Below are 16,408 nucleotides of genomic sequence, written 5' to 3'. Positions count from 1 at the left end.
GGTGCAACGTGGCGTTGGTGGATGGAGCGAGACATGATGTCCCAGATGTGCTCAATTGGATTCAGGTCTGGGGAATGGGCGGGCCAGTCCATAGCATCAATGCCTTCCTCTTGCAGGAACTGCTGACACACTCCAGCCACATGAGGTCTAGCATTGTCTTGCATTAGGAGGAACCCAGGGCCAACCGCACCAGCGTATGGTCTCACAAGGGGTCTGAGGATCTCATCTCGGTACCTAATGGCAGTCAGGCTACCTCTGGCGAGCACGGAGGGCTGTGCGGCCCCCCAAAGAAATGCCACCCCACACCATGACTGACCCACCGCCAAACCGGTCATGCTGGAGGATGTTGCAGGCAGCAGAACGTTCTCCACGGCGTCTCCAGACTCTGTCACGTCTGTCACATGCTCAGTGTGAACCTGCTTTCATCTGTGAAGAGCACAGGGCGCCAGTGGCGAATTTGCCAATCTTGGTGTTCTCTGGCAAATGCCAAACGTCCTGCACGGTGTTGGGCTGTAAGCACAACCCCCACCTGTGGACGTCGGGCCCTCATACCACCCTCATGGAGTCTGTTTCTGACCGTTTGAGCAGACACATGCACATTTGTGGCCTGCTGGAGGTCATTTTGCAGGGCTCTGGCAGTGCTTCTCCTGTTCCTCCTTGCACAAAGGCGGAGGTAGCGGTCCTGCTGCTGGGTTGTTGCCCTCCTACGGCCTCCTCCACGTCTCCTGATGTACTGGCCTGTCTCCTGGTAGCGCCTCCATGCTCTGGACACTACGCTGACAGACACAGCAAACCTTCTTGCCATAGCTCGCATTGATGTGCCATCCTGGATGAGCTGCACTACCTGAGCCACTTGTGTGGGTTGTAGACTCCGTCTCATGCTACCACTAGAGTGAAAGCACCGCCAGCATTCAAAAGTGACCAAAACATCAGCCAGGAAGCATAGGAACTGAGAAGTGGTCTGTGGTCCCCACCTGCAGAACCACTCCTTTATTGGGGGTGTCTTGCTAATTTCCTCTAATTTCCACCTGTTGTCTATTCCATTTGCACAACAGCATGTGAAATTTATTGTCAATCAGTGTTGCTTCCTAAGTGGACAGTTTGATTTCACAGAAGTGTGATTGACTTGGAGTTACATTGTGTTGTTTAAGTGTTCCCTTTATTTTTTTGAGCAGTGTATATCTACACAGTTGAAGTCGGGAAAGTTTACATAAACCTTAGCCAAATACATTTAAACTCAGTTTTTCACAATTCCTGACATTTAAATCCTAAAAATTCCCTGTTTTAGGTCAGTTAGGATCACCACTTTATTTTAAGAATGTGAAATGTCAGAATAATAGTAGAGAGAATTATTTATTTCAGCTTTTATTTCTTTCATCACATTCCCAGTGGGTCAGAAGTTTACATTTAATCCTAGTAAACATTTCCTGTTTTAGGTTAGTTAGGATCACCACTTTATTTTAAGAATACCTACCTACCTACCTACCTACCTACCCACCCACACACACAGAGAAGTACATATACTTTCAAAATGTATTTCCTTTATTACCCTCCAACCCCTTCTAGCAAACTAGTGAACAACAACGCTTAGGCCTCTACGTCCAGCTTATACTATATACATTTTATGAACACAGTCTATTTTACTATAGTTCTACTTTGTTTGTTTTTACTCTTGTCCTTCCTCTGCCCTCCACCTCTCCCATCTATTACTGATGTCCTTCCTCTACCCTCAACCATCTATTACTGATGTCCTTTTTCTACCCTCAACCATCTATTACTGATGTCCTTCCTCTACCCTCAACCTCTCCCATCTATTACTGATGTCCTTCCTCTACCCTCCACCTCTCCCATCTATTACTGATGTCCTTCCTCTACCCTCAACCATCTATTACTGATGTCCTTCCTCTACCCTCAACCATCTATTACTGATGTCCTTCCTCTACGCTCAACCTCTCCCATCTGTTACTGATGTCCTTCCTCTACCCTCATCCTCTCCCATCTATTACTGATGTCCTTCCTCTACCCTCAACCATCTATTACTGATGTCCTTCATCTACCCTCAACCTCTCCCATCTATTACTGATGTCCTTCCTCTACCCTCAACCTCTCCCATCTATTACTGATGTCCTTCCTCTACCCTCAACCTCTCCCATCTATTACTGATGTCCTTCCTCTACCCTCAACCTCTCCCATCTATTACTGATGTCCTTCCTCTACCCTCAACCATCTATTACTGATGTCCTTCATCTACCCTCAACCTCTCCATCTATTACTGATGTCCTTCCTCTACCCTCAACCTCTCCCATCTATTACTGATGTCCTTCCTCTACCCTCAACCTCTCCCATCTATTACTGATGTCCTTCCTCTACCCTCAACCATCTATTACTGATGTCCTTCCTCTACCCTCAACCATCTATTACTGATGTCCTTCCTCTACCCTCAACCTCTCCATTACTGATGTCCTTCCTCTACCCTCAACCTCTCCATCTATTACTGATGTCCTTCCTCTACCCTCAACCTCTCCCATCTATTACTGATGTCCTTCCTCTACCCTCAACCATCTATTACTGATGTCCTTCCTCTACCCTCAACCATCTATTACTGATGTCCTTCCTCTACCCTCAACCATCTATTACTGATGTCCTTCCTCTACCCTCAACCTCTCCCATCTATTACTGATGTCCTTCCTCTACCCCCAACCTCTCCATCTATTACTGATGTCCTTCCTCTACCCTCAACCTCTCCATCTATTACTGATGTCCTTCCTCTACCCTCAACCTCTCCCATCTATTACTGATGTCCTTCCTCTACCCTCAACCTCTCCATCTATTACTGATGTGTTTCCTCTACCCTCAACCTCTCCCATCTATTACTGATGTCCTTCCTCAACCTCTCCCATCTATTACTGATGTCCTTCCTCAACCTCTCCCATCTATTACTGATGTCCTTCCTCTACCCTCAACCTCTCCCATCTATTACTGATGTCCTTCCTCTACCCTCAACCTCTCCCATCTATTACTGATGTCCTTCCTCTACCCTCAACCTCTCCCATCTATTACTGATGTCGCTTCCTCTACCCTCAACCATCTATTACTGATGTCCTTCCTCTACCCTCAACCATCTATTACTGATGTCCTTCCTCTACCCTCAACCTCTCCATCTATTACTGATGTCCTTCCTCTACCCTCAACCTCTCCCATCTATTACTGATGTCCTTCCTCTACCCTCAACCATCTATTACTGATGTCCTTCCTCTACCCTCAACCATCTATTACTGATGTCCTTCCTCTACCCTCAACCATCTATTACTGATGTCCTTCCTCTACCCTCAACCATCTATTACTGATGTCCTTCCTCTACCCTCAACCATCTATTACTGATGTCCTTCCTCTACCCTCAACCTCTCCCATCTATTACTGATGTCCTTCCTCTACCCTCAACCATCTATTACTGATGTCCTTCCTCTACCCTCAACCATCTATTACTGATGTCCTTCCTCTACCCTCAACCATCTATTACTGATGTCCTTCCTCTACCCTCAACCATCTATTACTGATGTCCTTCCTCTACCCTCAACCTCTCCCATCTATTACTGATGTCCTTCCTCTACCCTCAACCATCTATTACTGATGTCCTTCCTCTACCCTCAACCATCTATTACTGATGTCCTTCCTCTACCCTCAACCATCTATTACTGATGTCCTTCCTCTACCCTCAACCTCTCCCATCTATTACTGATGTCCTTCCTCTACCCTCAACCTCTCCATCTATTACTGATGTCCTTCCTCTACCCTCAACCTCTCCATCTATTACTGATGTCCTTCCTCTACCCTCAACCTCTCCCATCTATTACTGATGTCCTTCCTCTACCCTCAACCTCTCCCATCTATTACTGATGTCCTTCCTCTACCCTCAACCTCTCCATCTATTACTGATGTCCTTCCTCAACCTCTCCCATCTATTACTGATGTCCTTCCTCAACCTCTCCCATCTATTACTGATGTCCTTCCTCTACCCTCAACCTCTCCCATCTATTACTGATGTCCTTCCTCTACCCTCAACCTCTCCCATCTATTACTGATGTCCTTCCTCTACCCTCAACCTCTCCCATCTATTACTGATGTCCTTCCTCTACCCTCAACCATCTATTACTGATGTCCTTCCTCTACCCTCAACCATCTATTACTGATGTCCTTCCTCTACCCTCAACCTCTCCATCTATTACTGATGTCCTTCCTCTACCCTCAACCTCTCCCATCTATTACTGATGTCCTTCCTCTACCCTCAACCATCTATTACTGATGTCCTTCCTCTACCCTCAACCATCTATTACTGATGTCCTTCCTCTACCCTCAACCATCTATTACTGATGTCCTTCCTCTACCCTCAACCATCTATTACTGATGTCCTTCCTCTACCCTCAACCATCTATTACTGATGTCCTTCCTCTACCCTCAACCTCTCCCATCTATTACTGATGTCCTTCCTCTACCCTCAACCATCTATTACTGATGTCCTTCCTCTACCCTCAACCATCTATTACTGATGTCCTTCCTCTACCCTCAACCTCTCCCATCTATTACTGATGTCCTTCCTCTACCCTCAACCTCTCCATCTATTACTGATGTCCTTCCTCTACCCTCAACCTCTCCATCTATTACTGATGTCCTTCCTCTACCCTCAACCTCTCCCATCTATTACTGATGTCCTTCCTCTACCCTCAACCTCTCCCATCTATTACTGATGTCCTTCCTCTACCCTCAACCTCTCCATCTATTACTGATGTCCTTCCTCTACACTCAACCTCTCCCATCTATTACTGATGTCCTTCCTCTACCCTCAACCATCTATTACTGATGTCCTTCATCTACCCTCAACCTCTCCCATCTATTACTGATGTCCTTCCTCTACCCTCAACCATCTATTACTGATGTCCTTCCTCTACCCTCAACCTCTCCCATCTATTACTGATGTCCTTCCTCTACCCTCAACCTCTCCCATCTATTACTGATGTCCTTCCTCTACCCTCAACCTCTCCATCTATTACTGATGTCCTTCATCTACCCTCAACCTCTCCCATCTATTACTGATGTCCTTCCTCTACCCTCAACCATCTATTACTGATGTCCTTCCTCTACCCTCAACCTCTCCCATCTATTACTGATGTCCTTCCTCTACCCTCAACCATCTATTACTGATGTCCTTCATCTACCCTCAACCTCTCCCATCTATTACTGATGTCCTTCCTCTACCCTCAACCTCTCCCATCTATTACTGATGTCCTTCCTCTACCCTCAACCTCTCCATCTATTACTGATGTCCTTCCTCTACCCTCAACCTCTCCATCTATTACTGATGTCCTTCCTCTACCCTCAACCTCTCCCATCTATTTCTGATGTCCATCCAGTTAGATTTATATTTCTCTTATCTTTCAAACTGTGCTCTTTTAAAAAGGTTCTGAACCTACATCAGTTTTACGGACACAGTATGTTTTACATTAGTTATCTTGTTGTTATTAGTCCCAACCTTCAGCTCCGTACAACCCCTCTCATCTATCTCTTAATGTAACGAGTGCGCTGAGAGTCGGGAAGGAAGTACAGGGAGTGTTTTAATAAATAAACAAAACAATAAACACAAACAACGCACCGACATGAAAACAGAGTCAATAACACCTGAGGAAAGAACCAAGAGGAGTGACAGATATAGGGAAGATAATCAAGGAGGTGATGGAGTCCAGGTGAGTGTCATGAGGCGCTGGTGACAGGTGTGGGGAATAATCAGCAGCCTGATGACCTAGAGGGAGGAGAGGGAGGATAATCAGCAGCCTGATGACCTAGAGGTCAGAGAGGGAGTATAATCAGCAGCCTGATGACCTAGAGGAAGGAGAGGGAGGATAATCAGCAGCCTGATGACCTAGAGGAAGGAGAGGGAGGATAATCAGCAGCCTGATGACCTAGCGAGTGGAGAGGGAGGATAATCGGCAGCCTGATGACCTAGAGGGAGGAGAGGGAGGATAATCAGCAGCCTGATGACCTAGAGGAAGGAGAGGGAGGATAATCAGCAGCCTGATGACCTAGAGGAAGGAGAGGGAGGATAATCAGCAGACTGATGACCTAGCGGGTGGAGAGGGAGGATAATCAGCAGCCTGATGACCTAGAGGAAGGAGAGGGAGGATAATCAGCAGCCTGATGACCTAGAGGGAGGAGAGGGAGGATAATCAGCAGCCTGATGACCTAGAGGAAGGATAATCAGCAGCCTGATGACCTAGAGGGAGGAGAGGGAGGATAATCAGCAGCCTGATGACCTAGAGGGAGGATAATCAGCAGCCTGATGACCTAGAGGGAGGAGAGGGAGGATAATCAGCAGTCTGATGACCTAGAGGGAGGAGAGGGAGGATAATCAGCAGCCTGATGACCTAGAGGGAGGAGAGGGAGGATAATCAGCAACCTGATGACCTAGAGGGAGGAGAGGGAGGATAATCAGCAGCCTGATGACCTAGAGGGAGGAGAGGGAGTATAATCAGCAGCCTGATGACCTAGAGGGAGGATAATCAGCAGCCTGATGACCTAGAGGGAGGAGAGGGAGGATAATCAGCAGCCTGATGACCTAGAGGAAGGAGAGGGAGGATAATCAGCAGCCTGATGACCTAGAGGAAGGAGAGGGAGGATAATCAGCAGCCTGATGACCTAGAGGGAGGAGAGGGAGGATAATCAGCAGCCTGATGACCTAGAGGAAGGAGAGGGAGGATAATCAGCAGCCTGATGACCTAGAGGAAGGAGAGGGAGGATAATCAGCAGCCTGATGACCTAGAGGGAGGAGAGGGAGGATAATCAGCAGCCTGATGACCTAGAGGAAGGAGAGGGAGGATAATCAGCAGCCTGATGACCTAGAGGGAGGATAATCAGCAGCCTGATGACCTAGAGGGAGGAGAGGGAGGATAATCAGCAGCCTGATGACCTAGAGGGAGGAGAGGGAGGATAATCAGCAGCCTGATGACCTAGAGGGAGGATAATCAGAAGCCTGATGACCTAGAGGGAGGAGAGGGAGGATAATCAGCAACCTGATGACCTAGAGGGAGGAGAGGGAGGATAATCAGCAGCCTGATGACCTAGAGGAAGGAGAGGGAGGATAATCAGCAGCCTGATGACCTAGAGGGAGGAGAGGGAGGATAATCAGCAGCCTGATGACCGAGAGGGAGGATAAATCAGCAGCCTGATGACCTAGAGGGAGGAGAGGGAGGATAATCAACAGCCTGATGACCTAGAGGAAGGAGAGGGAGGATAATCAGCAGCCTGATGACCTAGAGGGAGGAGAGGGAGTATAATCAGCAGCCTGATGACCTAGAGGGAGGATAATCAGCAGCCTGATGACCTAGAGGGAGGAGAGGGAGGATAATCAGCAGCCTGATGACCTAGAGGAAGGAGAGGGAGGATAATCAGCAGCCTGATGACCTAGAGGAAGGAGAGGGAGGATAATCAGCAGCCTGATGACCTAGAGGGAGGAGAGGGAGGATAATCAGCAGCCTGATGACCTAGAGGAAGGAGAGGGAGGATAATCAGCAGCCTGATGACCTAGAGGGAGGATAATCAGCAGCCTGATGACCTAGAGGGAGGATAATCAGCAGCCTGATGACCTAGAGGGAGGAGAGGGAGGATAATCAGCAGCCTGATGACCTAGAGGGAGGATAATCAGAAGCCTGATGACCTAGAGGGAGGAGAGGGAGGATAATCAGCAGCCTGATGACCTAGAGGGAGGAGAGGGAGGATAATCAGCAGCCTGATGACCTAGAGGGAGGATAATCAGCAGCCTGATGACCTAGAGGGAGGATAATCAGCAGCCTGATGACCTAGAGGGAGGAGAGGGAGGATAATCAGCAGCCTGATGACCTAGAGGGAGGAGAGGGAGGATAATCAGCAGCCTGATGACCTAGAGGGAGGAGAGGGAGGATAATCAGCAGCCTGATGACCTAGAGGGAGGAGAAGGAGGATAATCAGCAGCCTGATGACCTAGAGGGAGGAGAGGGAGGATAATCAGCAGCCTGATAACCTAGAGGTCAGAGAGGGAGTATAATCAGCAGCCTGATGACCTAGAGGGAGGAGAGGGAGGATAATCAGCAGCCTGATGACCTAGAGGGAGGAGAGGGAGGATAATCAGCAGCCTGATAACCTAGAGGTCAGAGAGGGAGTATAATCAGCAGCCTGATGACCTAGAGGAAGGAGAGGGAGGATAATCAGCAGCCTGATGACCTAGAGGTCAGAGAGGGAGTATAATCAGCAGCCTGATGACCTAGAGGGAGGATAATCAGCAGCCTGATGACCTAGAGGGAGGAGAGGGAGGATAATCAGCAGCCTGATGACCTAGAGGGAGGAGAGGGAGGATAATCAGCAGTCTGATGACCTAGAGGAAGGAGAGGGAGGATAATCAGCAGCCTGATGACCTAGAGGAAGGAGAGGGAGGATAATCAGCAGCCTGATGACCTAGAGGTCAGAGAGGGAGTATAATCAGCAGCCTGATGACCTAGAGGAAGGAGAGGGAGGATAATCAGCAGCCTGATGACCTAGAGGGAGGAGAGGGAGGATAATCAGCAGCCTGATGACCTAGAGGGAGGAGAGGGAGGATAATCAGCAGTCTGATGACCTAGAGGAAGGAGAGGGAGGATAATCAGCAGCCTGATGACCTAGAGGGAGGATAATCAGCAGCCTGATGACCTAGAGGGAGGATAATCAGCAGCCTGATGACCTAGAGGGAGGAGAGGGAGTATAATCAGCAGCCTGATGACCTAGAGGAAGGAGAGGGAGGATAATCAGCAGTCTGATAAACTAGAGGAAGGAGAGGGAGGATAATCAGCAGTCTGATGACCTAGAGGTCAGAGAGGGAGGATAATCAGCAGCCTGATGACCTAGAGGGAGGAGAGGGAGGATAATCAGCAGCCTGATGACCTAGAGGGAGGAGAGGGAGGATAATCAGCAGCCTGATGACCTAGAGGTCAGAGAGGGAGTATAATCAGCAGCCTGATGACCTAGAGGGAGGATAATCAGCAGCCTGATGACCTAGAGGGAGGATAATCAGCAGCCTGATGACCTAGAGGTCAGAGAGGGAGGATAATCAGCAGCCTGATGACCTAGAGGGAGGAGAGGGAGGATAATCAGCAGCCTGATGACCTAGAGGGAGGAGAGGGAGGATAATCAGCAGCCTGATGACCTAGAGGAAGGAGAGGGAGGATAATCAGCAGCCTGATGACCTAGAGGTCAGAGAGGGAGGATAATCAGCAGCCTGATGACCTAGAGGAAGGAGAGGGAGGATAATCAGCAGCCTGATGACCTAGAGGGAGGAGAGGGAGGATAATCAGCAGCCTGATGACCTAGAGGGAGGAGAGGGAGGATAATCAGCAGCCTGATGACCGAGAGGGAGGATAATCAGCAGCCTGATGACCTAGAGGAAGGAGAGGGAGTATAATCAGCAGCCTGATGACCTAGAGGTCAGAGAGGGAGTATAATCAGCAGCCTGGTGACCTAGAGGTCAGAGAGGGAGGATAATCAGCAGCCTGATGACCTAGAGGGAGGAGAGGGAGGATAATCAGCAGCCTGATGACCTAGAGGGAGGAGAGGGAGGATAATCAGCAGCCTGATGACCTAGAGGGAGGAGAAGGAGGATAATCAGCAGCCTGATGACCTAGAGGGAGGAGAGGGAGGATAATCAGCAGCCTGATGACCTAGAGGGAGGAGAGGGAGGATAATCAGCAGCCTGATGACCTAGAGGGAGGAGAGGGAGGATAATCAGCAGCCTGATGACCTAGAGGAAGGAGAGGGAGGATAATCAGCAGCCTGATGACCTAGAGGAAGGAGAGGGAGTATAATCAGCAGCCTGATGACCTAGAGGGAGGAGAGGGAGGATAATCAGCAGCCTGATGACCTAGAGGAAGGAGAGGGAGTATAATCAGCAGCCTGGTGACCTAGAGGTCAGAGAGGGAGGATAATCAGCAGCCTGATGACCTAGAGGGAGGATAATCAGCAGCCTGATGACCTAGAGGGAGGAGAGGGAGTATAATCAGCAGCCTGATGACCTAGAGGAAGGAGAGGGAGGATAATCAGCAGCCTGATGACCTAGAGGGAGGAGAGGGAGTATAATCAGCAGCCTGATGACCTAGAGGGAGGAGAGGGAGGATAATCAGCAGCCTGATGCCTTAGAGGTCAGAGAGGGAGGATAATCAGCAGCCTGATGACCTAGAGGGAGGAGAGGGAGTATAATCAGCAGCCTGATGACCTAGAGGTCAGAGAGGGAGGATAATCAGCAGCCTGATGACCTAGAGGTCAGAGAGGGAGGATAATCAGCAGCCTGATGACCTAGAGGTCAGAGAGGGAGTATAATCAGCAGCCTGATGACCTAGAGGGAGGAGAGGGAGTATAATCAGCAGCCTGATGACCTAGAGGGAGGAGAGGGAGGATAATCAGCAGCCTGATGACCTAGAGGGAGGAGAGGGAGTATAATCAGCAGCCTGATGACCTAGAGGGAGGAGAGGGAGTATAATCAGCAGCCTGATGACCTAGAGGGAGGAGAGGGAGGATAATCAGCAGCCTGATGACCTAGAGGGAGGAGAGGGAGGATAATCAGCAGCCTGATGACCTAGAGGGAGGAGAGGGAGGATAATCAGCAGCCTGATAACCTAGAGGTCAGAGAGGGAGTATAATCAGCAGCCTGATGACCTAGAGGAAGGAGAGGGAGGATAATCAGCAGCCTGATGACCTAGAGGTCAGAGAGGGAGTATAATCAGCAGCCTGATGACCTAGAGGGAGGAGAGGGAGTATAATCAGCAGCCTGATGACCTAGAGGAAGGAGAGGGAGGATAATCAGCAGTCTGATGACCTAGAGGAAGGAGGGGGAGGATAATCAGCAGCCTGATGACCTAGAGGAAGGAGGGGGAGGATAATCAGCAGCCTGATGACCTAGAGGTCAGAGAGGGAGTATAATCAGCAGCCTGATGACCTAGAGGAAGGAGAGGGAGGATAATCAGCAGCCTGATGACCTAGAGGAAGGAGAGGGAGGATAATCAGCAGCCTGATGACCTAGAGGGAGGAGAGGGAGTATAATCAGCAGCCTGATGACCTAGAGGGAGGAGAGGGAGGATAATCAGCAGCCTGATGACCTAGAGGAAGGAGAGGGAGGATAATCAGCAGCCTGATGACCTAGAGGGAGGAGAGGGAGTATAATCAGCAGCCTGATGACCTAGAGGGAGGAGAGGGAGGATAATCAGCAGCCTGATGACCTAGAGGAAGGAGAGGGAGTATAACCAGCAGCCTGATGACCTAGAGGAAGGAGAGGGAGGATAATCAGCAGCCTGATGACCTAGAGGTCAGAGAGGGAGGATAATCAGCAGTCTGATGACCTAGAGGTCAGAGAGGGAGGATAATCAGCAGCCTGATGACCTAGAGGTCAGAGAGGGAGGATAATCAGCAGCCTGATGACCTAGAGGTCAGAGAGGGAGGATAATCAGCAGCCTGATGATCTAGAGGGAGGATAATCAGCAGCCTGATGACCTAGAGGAAGGAGAGGGAGGATACGTGACACGTAACACCATCCATATTGGATTTCTATTTGCCATATATTTTCAACTGTGCTGTTTCACAAAAGTTGAGCCTTTCTATTCTCATTGTTTCTACAGATTGTAAATAAAAACAATTTTTTCCCCCCCTAAAAGTATTATTATATTATTGATCGATTGACTGACTTTTCAGATCATCCAGTAGTGAAATCTGCAGCGTTGGCTCCAGGTAAATATTACACTTCTTCAACCATTCCTGGACCTGTGACCATAAAACAAGCTACATATGGACAGTACCAAAACAAATGATCTAATGATTCTGTCTATATCGCAGCTAAATCTGCAGAGCTGGGAAGATTGTATCCCCCATATATATAACATTCTATTGTTTGCAAGAATTTTGTATAATAATTTAAATAGAAAAATTCTAAGTTTTGAATCTGGTGTCGTTTTGTGTATCAGTTCATAAACCATATGCCATGGAATTGGTACATCAAAAATCTCTTTCCAACTATTTTGCAATCTGTATGGCACAGCTGTCAATTTTTTGGTCGTTAAATTAAACTGGTATTCTTTTGTTATCGATCACAATTTCCTTTAACCAATTAATGTCTTTAATGCCGACAGACAAGTTCCTTACTTCTCCCCCTTCCACTTGCCTCCTCTATTTTTTGAGCTAATGCTGCAATTGGTTGGTTGTAATTTTGAGTAGAGCAGACATTTCCATGTTAGCTACATGTGTGACATAACTCCACCAGTCTTATTTATGATAACATTTACAAAGATTATACCTTACATTTTTACAAAGAAAATATATATATATTTTTTAAATTTATCAATTAGTATATTGGAGTTTAACCACAATATTTGTTCTGTCGTTTCTGGTGGATTAAATTGAAATTGCAACCAACTTTCTGGGACTAGTTTTAAAAATAGCGATATTTGGGAGATGATTTCCTTTTCAAATAACTGAAAGTGAGAGGTTGTAATCTAAATAAAGGGAAAAAGGCCATTCTTAAACATAGGGTGAGACATTCTTACTAATTTGCTAGTCTTATGGCTTGGTGGTAGAAACTGTTAAGGAGCCTTTTGGACCTAGACTTGGCACTCCGGTACTGTTTGCCGTGCGGTAACAGAGAGAACAGTCTACGACTTGGGTGACTGGAGTTTAATCTTTTATATATATTTATATTTTGTCAGTAGGCTTGGCCTGTGATGTACTGGGCCATACTCACTACCCTCTGTAGCGCCTTACGATCAGATGCCGAGCAGTTGCCATACCAGGCGGTGATGCAACCGATGAGGATGCTCTCGACGGTGCAGCTGTATAACTTTTTGAGGATCTGGAGACCCATGCCAAATCTTTTCAGTCTCCTGAAAATATATAATGGATAATTGGACACTGGGTTGTGGTAAACTGAAAAGTAACTGTCTGCCGTACAGATAGGAAGGTTCAAAGCAGATGTGAAAAATAAATAGGCCTAATCAAATGAGATGGAGAGGCAGGAGAGTCTTACAACTTTTTAGTTTAATAGTACTGATATGACCAAACACCAGATACAAGGAAGACACATTCAGATTGTTGCAAGCAAGTCTTCAAAATTATTCCTATAATCTAAAAGACTTCTTGCGGTGCTCAACGTCTGTGCAAAAACAGAACAATGATACTTCGTATAGGAGGAATCTCTACAAAAATCACGAGACAAAAGAGGAGACATGAAGACAATTCAGAAAGAAAATGTCTTATGGAGTTGCAGTAATAACTAACGCATATGGAAAAAGGAACGACGAGTTTGTACAGAAACGTGTTTTGGGAGAGTCAGTAAGACGAGCAGTGGAGTGACTGGGCTGGGGGTGACAAGTCGTATTGAGTTATCATCTGTCACCAGCACCCCATTTAACATCTCATTTCCAACGTCTAGGACAGGAGCAAACAGTCATTTCACTGAACGGCCCATCTTCGAGGGTTGACTTGTCTCATGAAGCGCTGGGGAGGGGGGGGGGGGGAAAGGACAAGAGAAATGTTTTCATCAGCCTGTTGTGTTGAATATGTACAGTTTAATATACAGAACCTTTTCCTCTGCGCTATGCTTAGTTTAAAAACATGACAACAGAAGCTATAAGCAACTTCACTGCCTGATATGACAACAGAAGCTGGTTGCCTGATATGTCAACAGAAGCTGGTTGCCTGATATGTCAACAGAAGCTGGTTGCCTGATATGTCAACAGAAGCTGGTTGCCTGATATGTCAACAGAAGCTGGTTGCCTGATATGTCAACAGAAGCTGGTTGCCTGATATGTCAACAGAAGCTGGTTGCCTGATATGTCAACAGAAGCTGGAGTCTAACCTTCTTTGGGGAGGGGCTGGATGGGCCTTGAAGGTGGACGGAGTTTGCTGGGCAGCTCCGAGCTGTCTCTGTAGTCTCTGGGCTTAGTGGACGTGGCGTCCGCCTGGCCCGGGCGGGACTTCATGGGCAGAGGCGGCTTATTGGCCGTTAGTACCATGCCCCCCTCGGAGCGTGACGGCTTCACAGGGTTCTTGGTGTAGGACAGGGGGTGGAGGGAGGCGAAGGACGTAGGGGCTGGACACTGGGGTTTGGTCTCAGAACAGGTGTAAGAGCGGTTACGAGGGGTGGGGACCGGAGGCCGGTCAGAGTCCTGGTCAGAGGGTTTGGGGAAGGAGAAGTAGGGGTCTGGAGCAGTCAGGTGGTCCTTGGAGGACTGACAGTCTGGTGAGTCCTTAGCTCCTCCTCCTCCAGACTTTCCCATGGAGCCGTACAAAGGGTTGTCAAACATATCCGCTGGCTTCACGTCCTCACCTCTGGAGGACAGGACACACACACACACACACACACACACACACACACACACACACACACACACACACGGGTCATTCAGAGTTCAGCTTCACAGACTCACAATGAGGTATCAATTCATCTCTTCACACTCAGTACATTGTCTACACTGTGAGAAAATAGAAGCAATATTGTTCAGTTCAGTCCCAAGTATGCCTAAATAACGCCAATCCAAATATTAGAAGTCGAGCCACCTCAACAAATTATTTGACACCAATTTACCAAGTGTCGTTTTCCCCTGGACCCAGATTAAGACTAGCCCTGGACTGAAAATATATTTCAAAGGAGTTCAATCTGTGTTCGGGGAAACCCCGGCCTGTAAGAGTTTTTTTTTTAACTATGAAGTTGTAGATGTTTTTTTCTCCTTTTTGAGATAGATCAACGTACACGTTATTCGCTGCTTTTCCAGTGGGGCTTCGCACAGCGCTGTGGTCGTAGACAGTCTTTTTGGGAAAGATGTTTCCATGGGTCTGGTCCTTGCCCCCGTGCCCACCGACACCACCCCCACCTCCAGAGCCTGATCTGGGGGACATGCTGTAGCTCCAGCCCCTGTCTGTCACACCTCCAGACTTGTAGCCCACCCCCATGTAATTGGGGTTGGTGATATCAATGGGATGAGGAGGAGTGAACCTATTGAACAGGAGAAATAACCACATGTCCTTATCCCATAATTGAACTGAGATTATAAGATTAAAAGAAATAGCCATGAGTGAAGAGAAACTGCTCACTTGTTGTTGTGATCCAGTCCTTTTCCTTTTGGGACGCCAGAATCATCCCTTTCCACTTTGATAAAATCTGTAAAAGGAGGAGTGTGTTTAGCAACAAGAGAAAACATGATATTTTGTTGAGACATCAGTGGTACACTATGACATTGGTTCTCAGCCTCTCACCGTATAGCTTCTCGGTCTGTTTGCCCCCAGAGGTGCGCAGTTGTACACCCCCTGTCAGGGAGCCTGTCCGCTCGCCGTGATGCGTCAGCGTCACGTGGAACTCTGTGTAGGAGGACTCTGCCGCTCGCAGAGCCACACAGCCCTCTCCTGTAGGGATGACACCATGTCAGGGTAGCAGGTGGAGAAGAGGGAGGAGGAGGAGGAGAGAAGCGGAGGAGGGAGGAGAGAAGGGAGGAGAGAAGGGAGGAGAGAAGGGGAGGAGGAGAGAAGAGGTTGGAGAAGGGGAGGACAGGAGGAGAGGAGAAGAGGAGGAGAGAAGAGGAGGGGAGAGGAGGATTGGAAAAAGCTGTCTTTTCCTCAGAGAGCTAGATGACAGAACTATTCTGAACAAAAATATAAACACAACATGCAACAATTTCAACAATTTTACAGAGTTACAGTTCATATAAGGAATTCAGTAAATTGAAATAAATGAATTAGGCCCTAATCTAAGGATTTCACATGACTGGGCATCGGCGCAGCTAATCAGAATGAGTCCCCCCTAGATGAAGAAAGACAGAGCTAGATGAGCGGCTGAGAGAGACAGGGCTAGACGAAGACAGGCAGAGCTCGACGAAGACAGACAGAGCTCGACGAAGACAGACAGAGCTAGACGAAGACAGAGCTAGACGAAGACAGACAGAGCTAGACGAAGACAGACAGAGCTAGACGAAGACAGACAGAGCTAGACGAAGACAGACAGAGCTAGACGAAGACAGACAGAGCTAGACGAAGACAGACAGAGCTAGACGAAGACAGACAGAGCTAGACGAAGACAGACAGAGCTAGACGAAGACAGACAGAGCTAGACGAAGACAGACAGAGCTAGACGAAGACAGACAGAGCTAGACGAAGACAGACAGAGCTAGACGAAGACAGAACTAGACGAAGACAAAACTAGACGAAGACAGAGCTAGACGAAGACAGAGCTAGACGAAGACAGAGCTAGACGAAGACAGACAGAGCTAGACGAAGACAGACAGAGCTAGACGAAGACAGAACTAGACGAAGACAAAGCTAGACGAAGACAGAGCTAGACGAAGACAGAGCTAGACGAAGACAGAGCTAGACGAAGACAGAGCTA

General features: G+C 48.0%; 1 protein-coding gene and 1 long non-coding RNA gene across 6 annotated transcripts in view; both read right to left on the bottom strand.

Annotated features, from left to right (window-relative positions):
* Positions 1-845: 845 nt before the first annotated feature.
* Positions 846-8,400, bottom strand: LOC145861119 (uncharacterized). Of its 5 annotated transcripts, none has more exons than XR_014380929.1 (3): positions 3,086-8,400; positions 2,741-2,819; positions 846-2,661 (listed from the first exon to the last, which is right to left on the bottom strand). It is a non-coding gene; the product is annotated as an uncharacterized LOC145861119 (long non-coding RNA). The 5 variants fall into 5 exon arrangements; XR_014380928.1 differs by having other exon boundaries at positions 846-2,445; positions 2,481-2,819; positions 3,086-8,399; XR_014380931.1 differs by having other exon boundaries at positions 847-2,819; positions 3,086-3,720; positions 3,800-8,398.
* Positions 8,401-13,048: 4,648 nt separating this feature from the next.
* Positions 13,049-16,408, bottom strand: part of inpp5d (inositol polyphosphate-5-phosphatase D) — a 54,174-nt gene continuing 50,814 nt past the window's right edge. The window contains exons 23-27 of the mRNA XM_082962797.1: positions 15,286-15,432; positions 15,124-15,190; positions 14,783-15,025; positions 13,889-14,361; positions 13,049-13,527 (exon numbers count right to left, since the gene is read on the bottom strand). Of these exons, the coding sequence (XP_082818923.1) occupies positions 13,478-13,527; positions 13,889-14,361; positions 14,783-15,025; positions 15,124-15,190; positions 15,286-15,432 (980 nt within the window). The 3' untranslated portion in view covers positions 13,049-13,477. The remainder of the gene's footprint in view (positions 13,528-13,888; positions 14,362-14,782; positions 15,026-15,123; positions 15,191-15,285; positions 15,433-16,408) is intronic.

This window comes from Salmo salar, chromosome 16 (assembly GCF_965601325.2).
Source record: "Salmo salar chromosome 16, fSalSal1, whole genome shotgun sequence".
Taxonomy (NCBI): Eukaryota; Metazoa; Chordata; class Actinopteri; order Salmoniformes; family Salmonidae; genus Salmo; species Salmo salar.
This window is presented reverse-complemented; position numbering and strand designations above follow the sequence as displayed.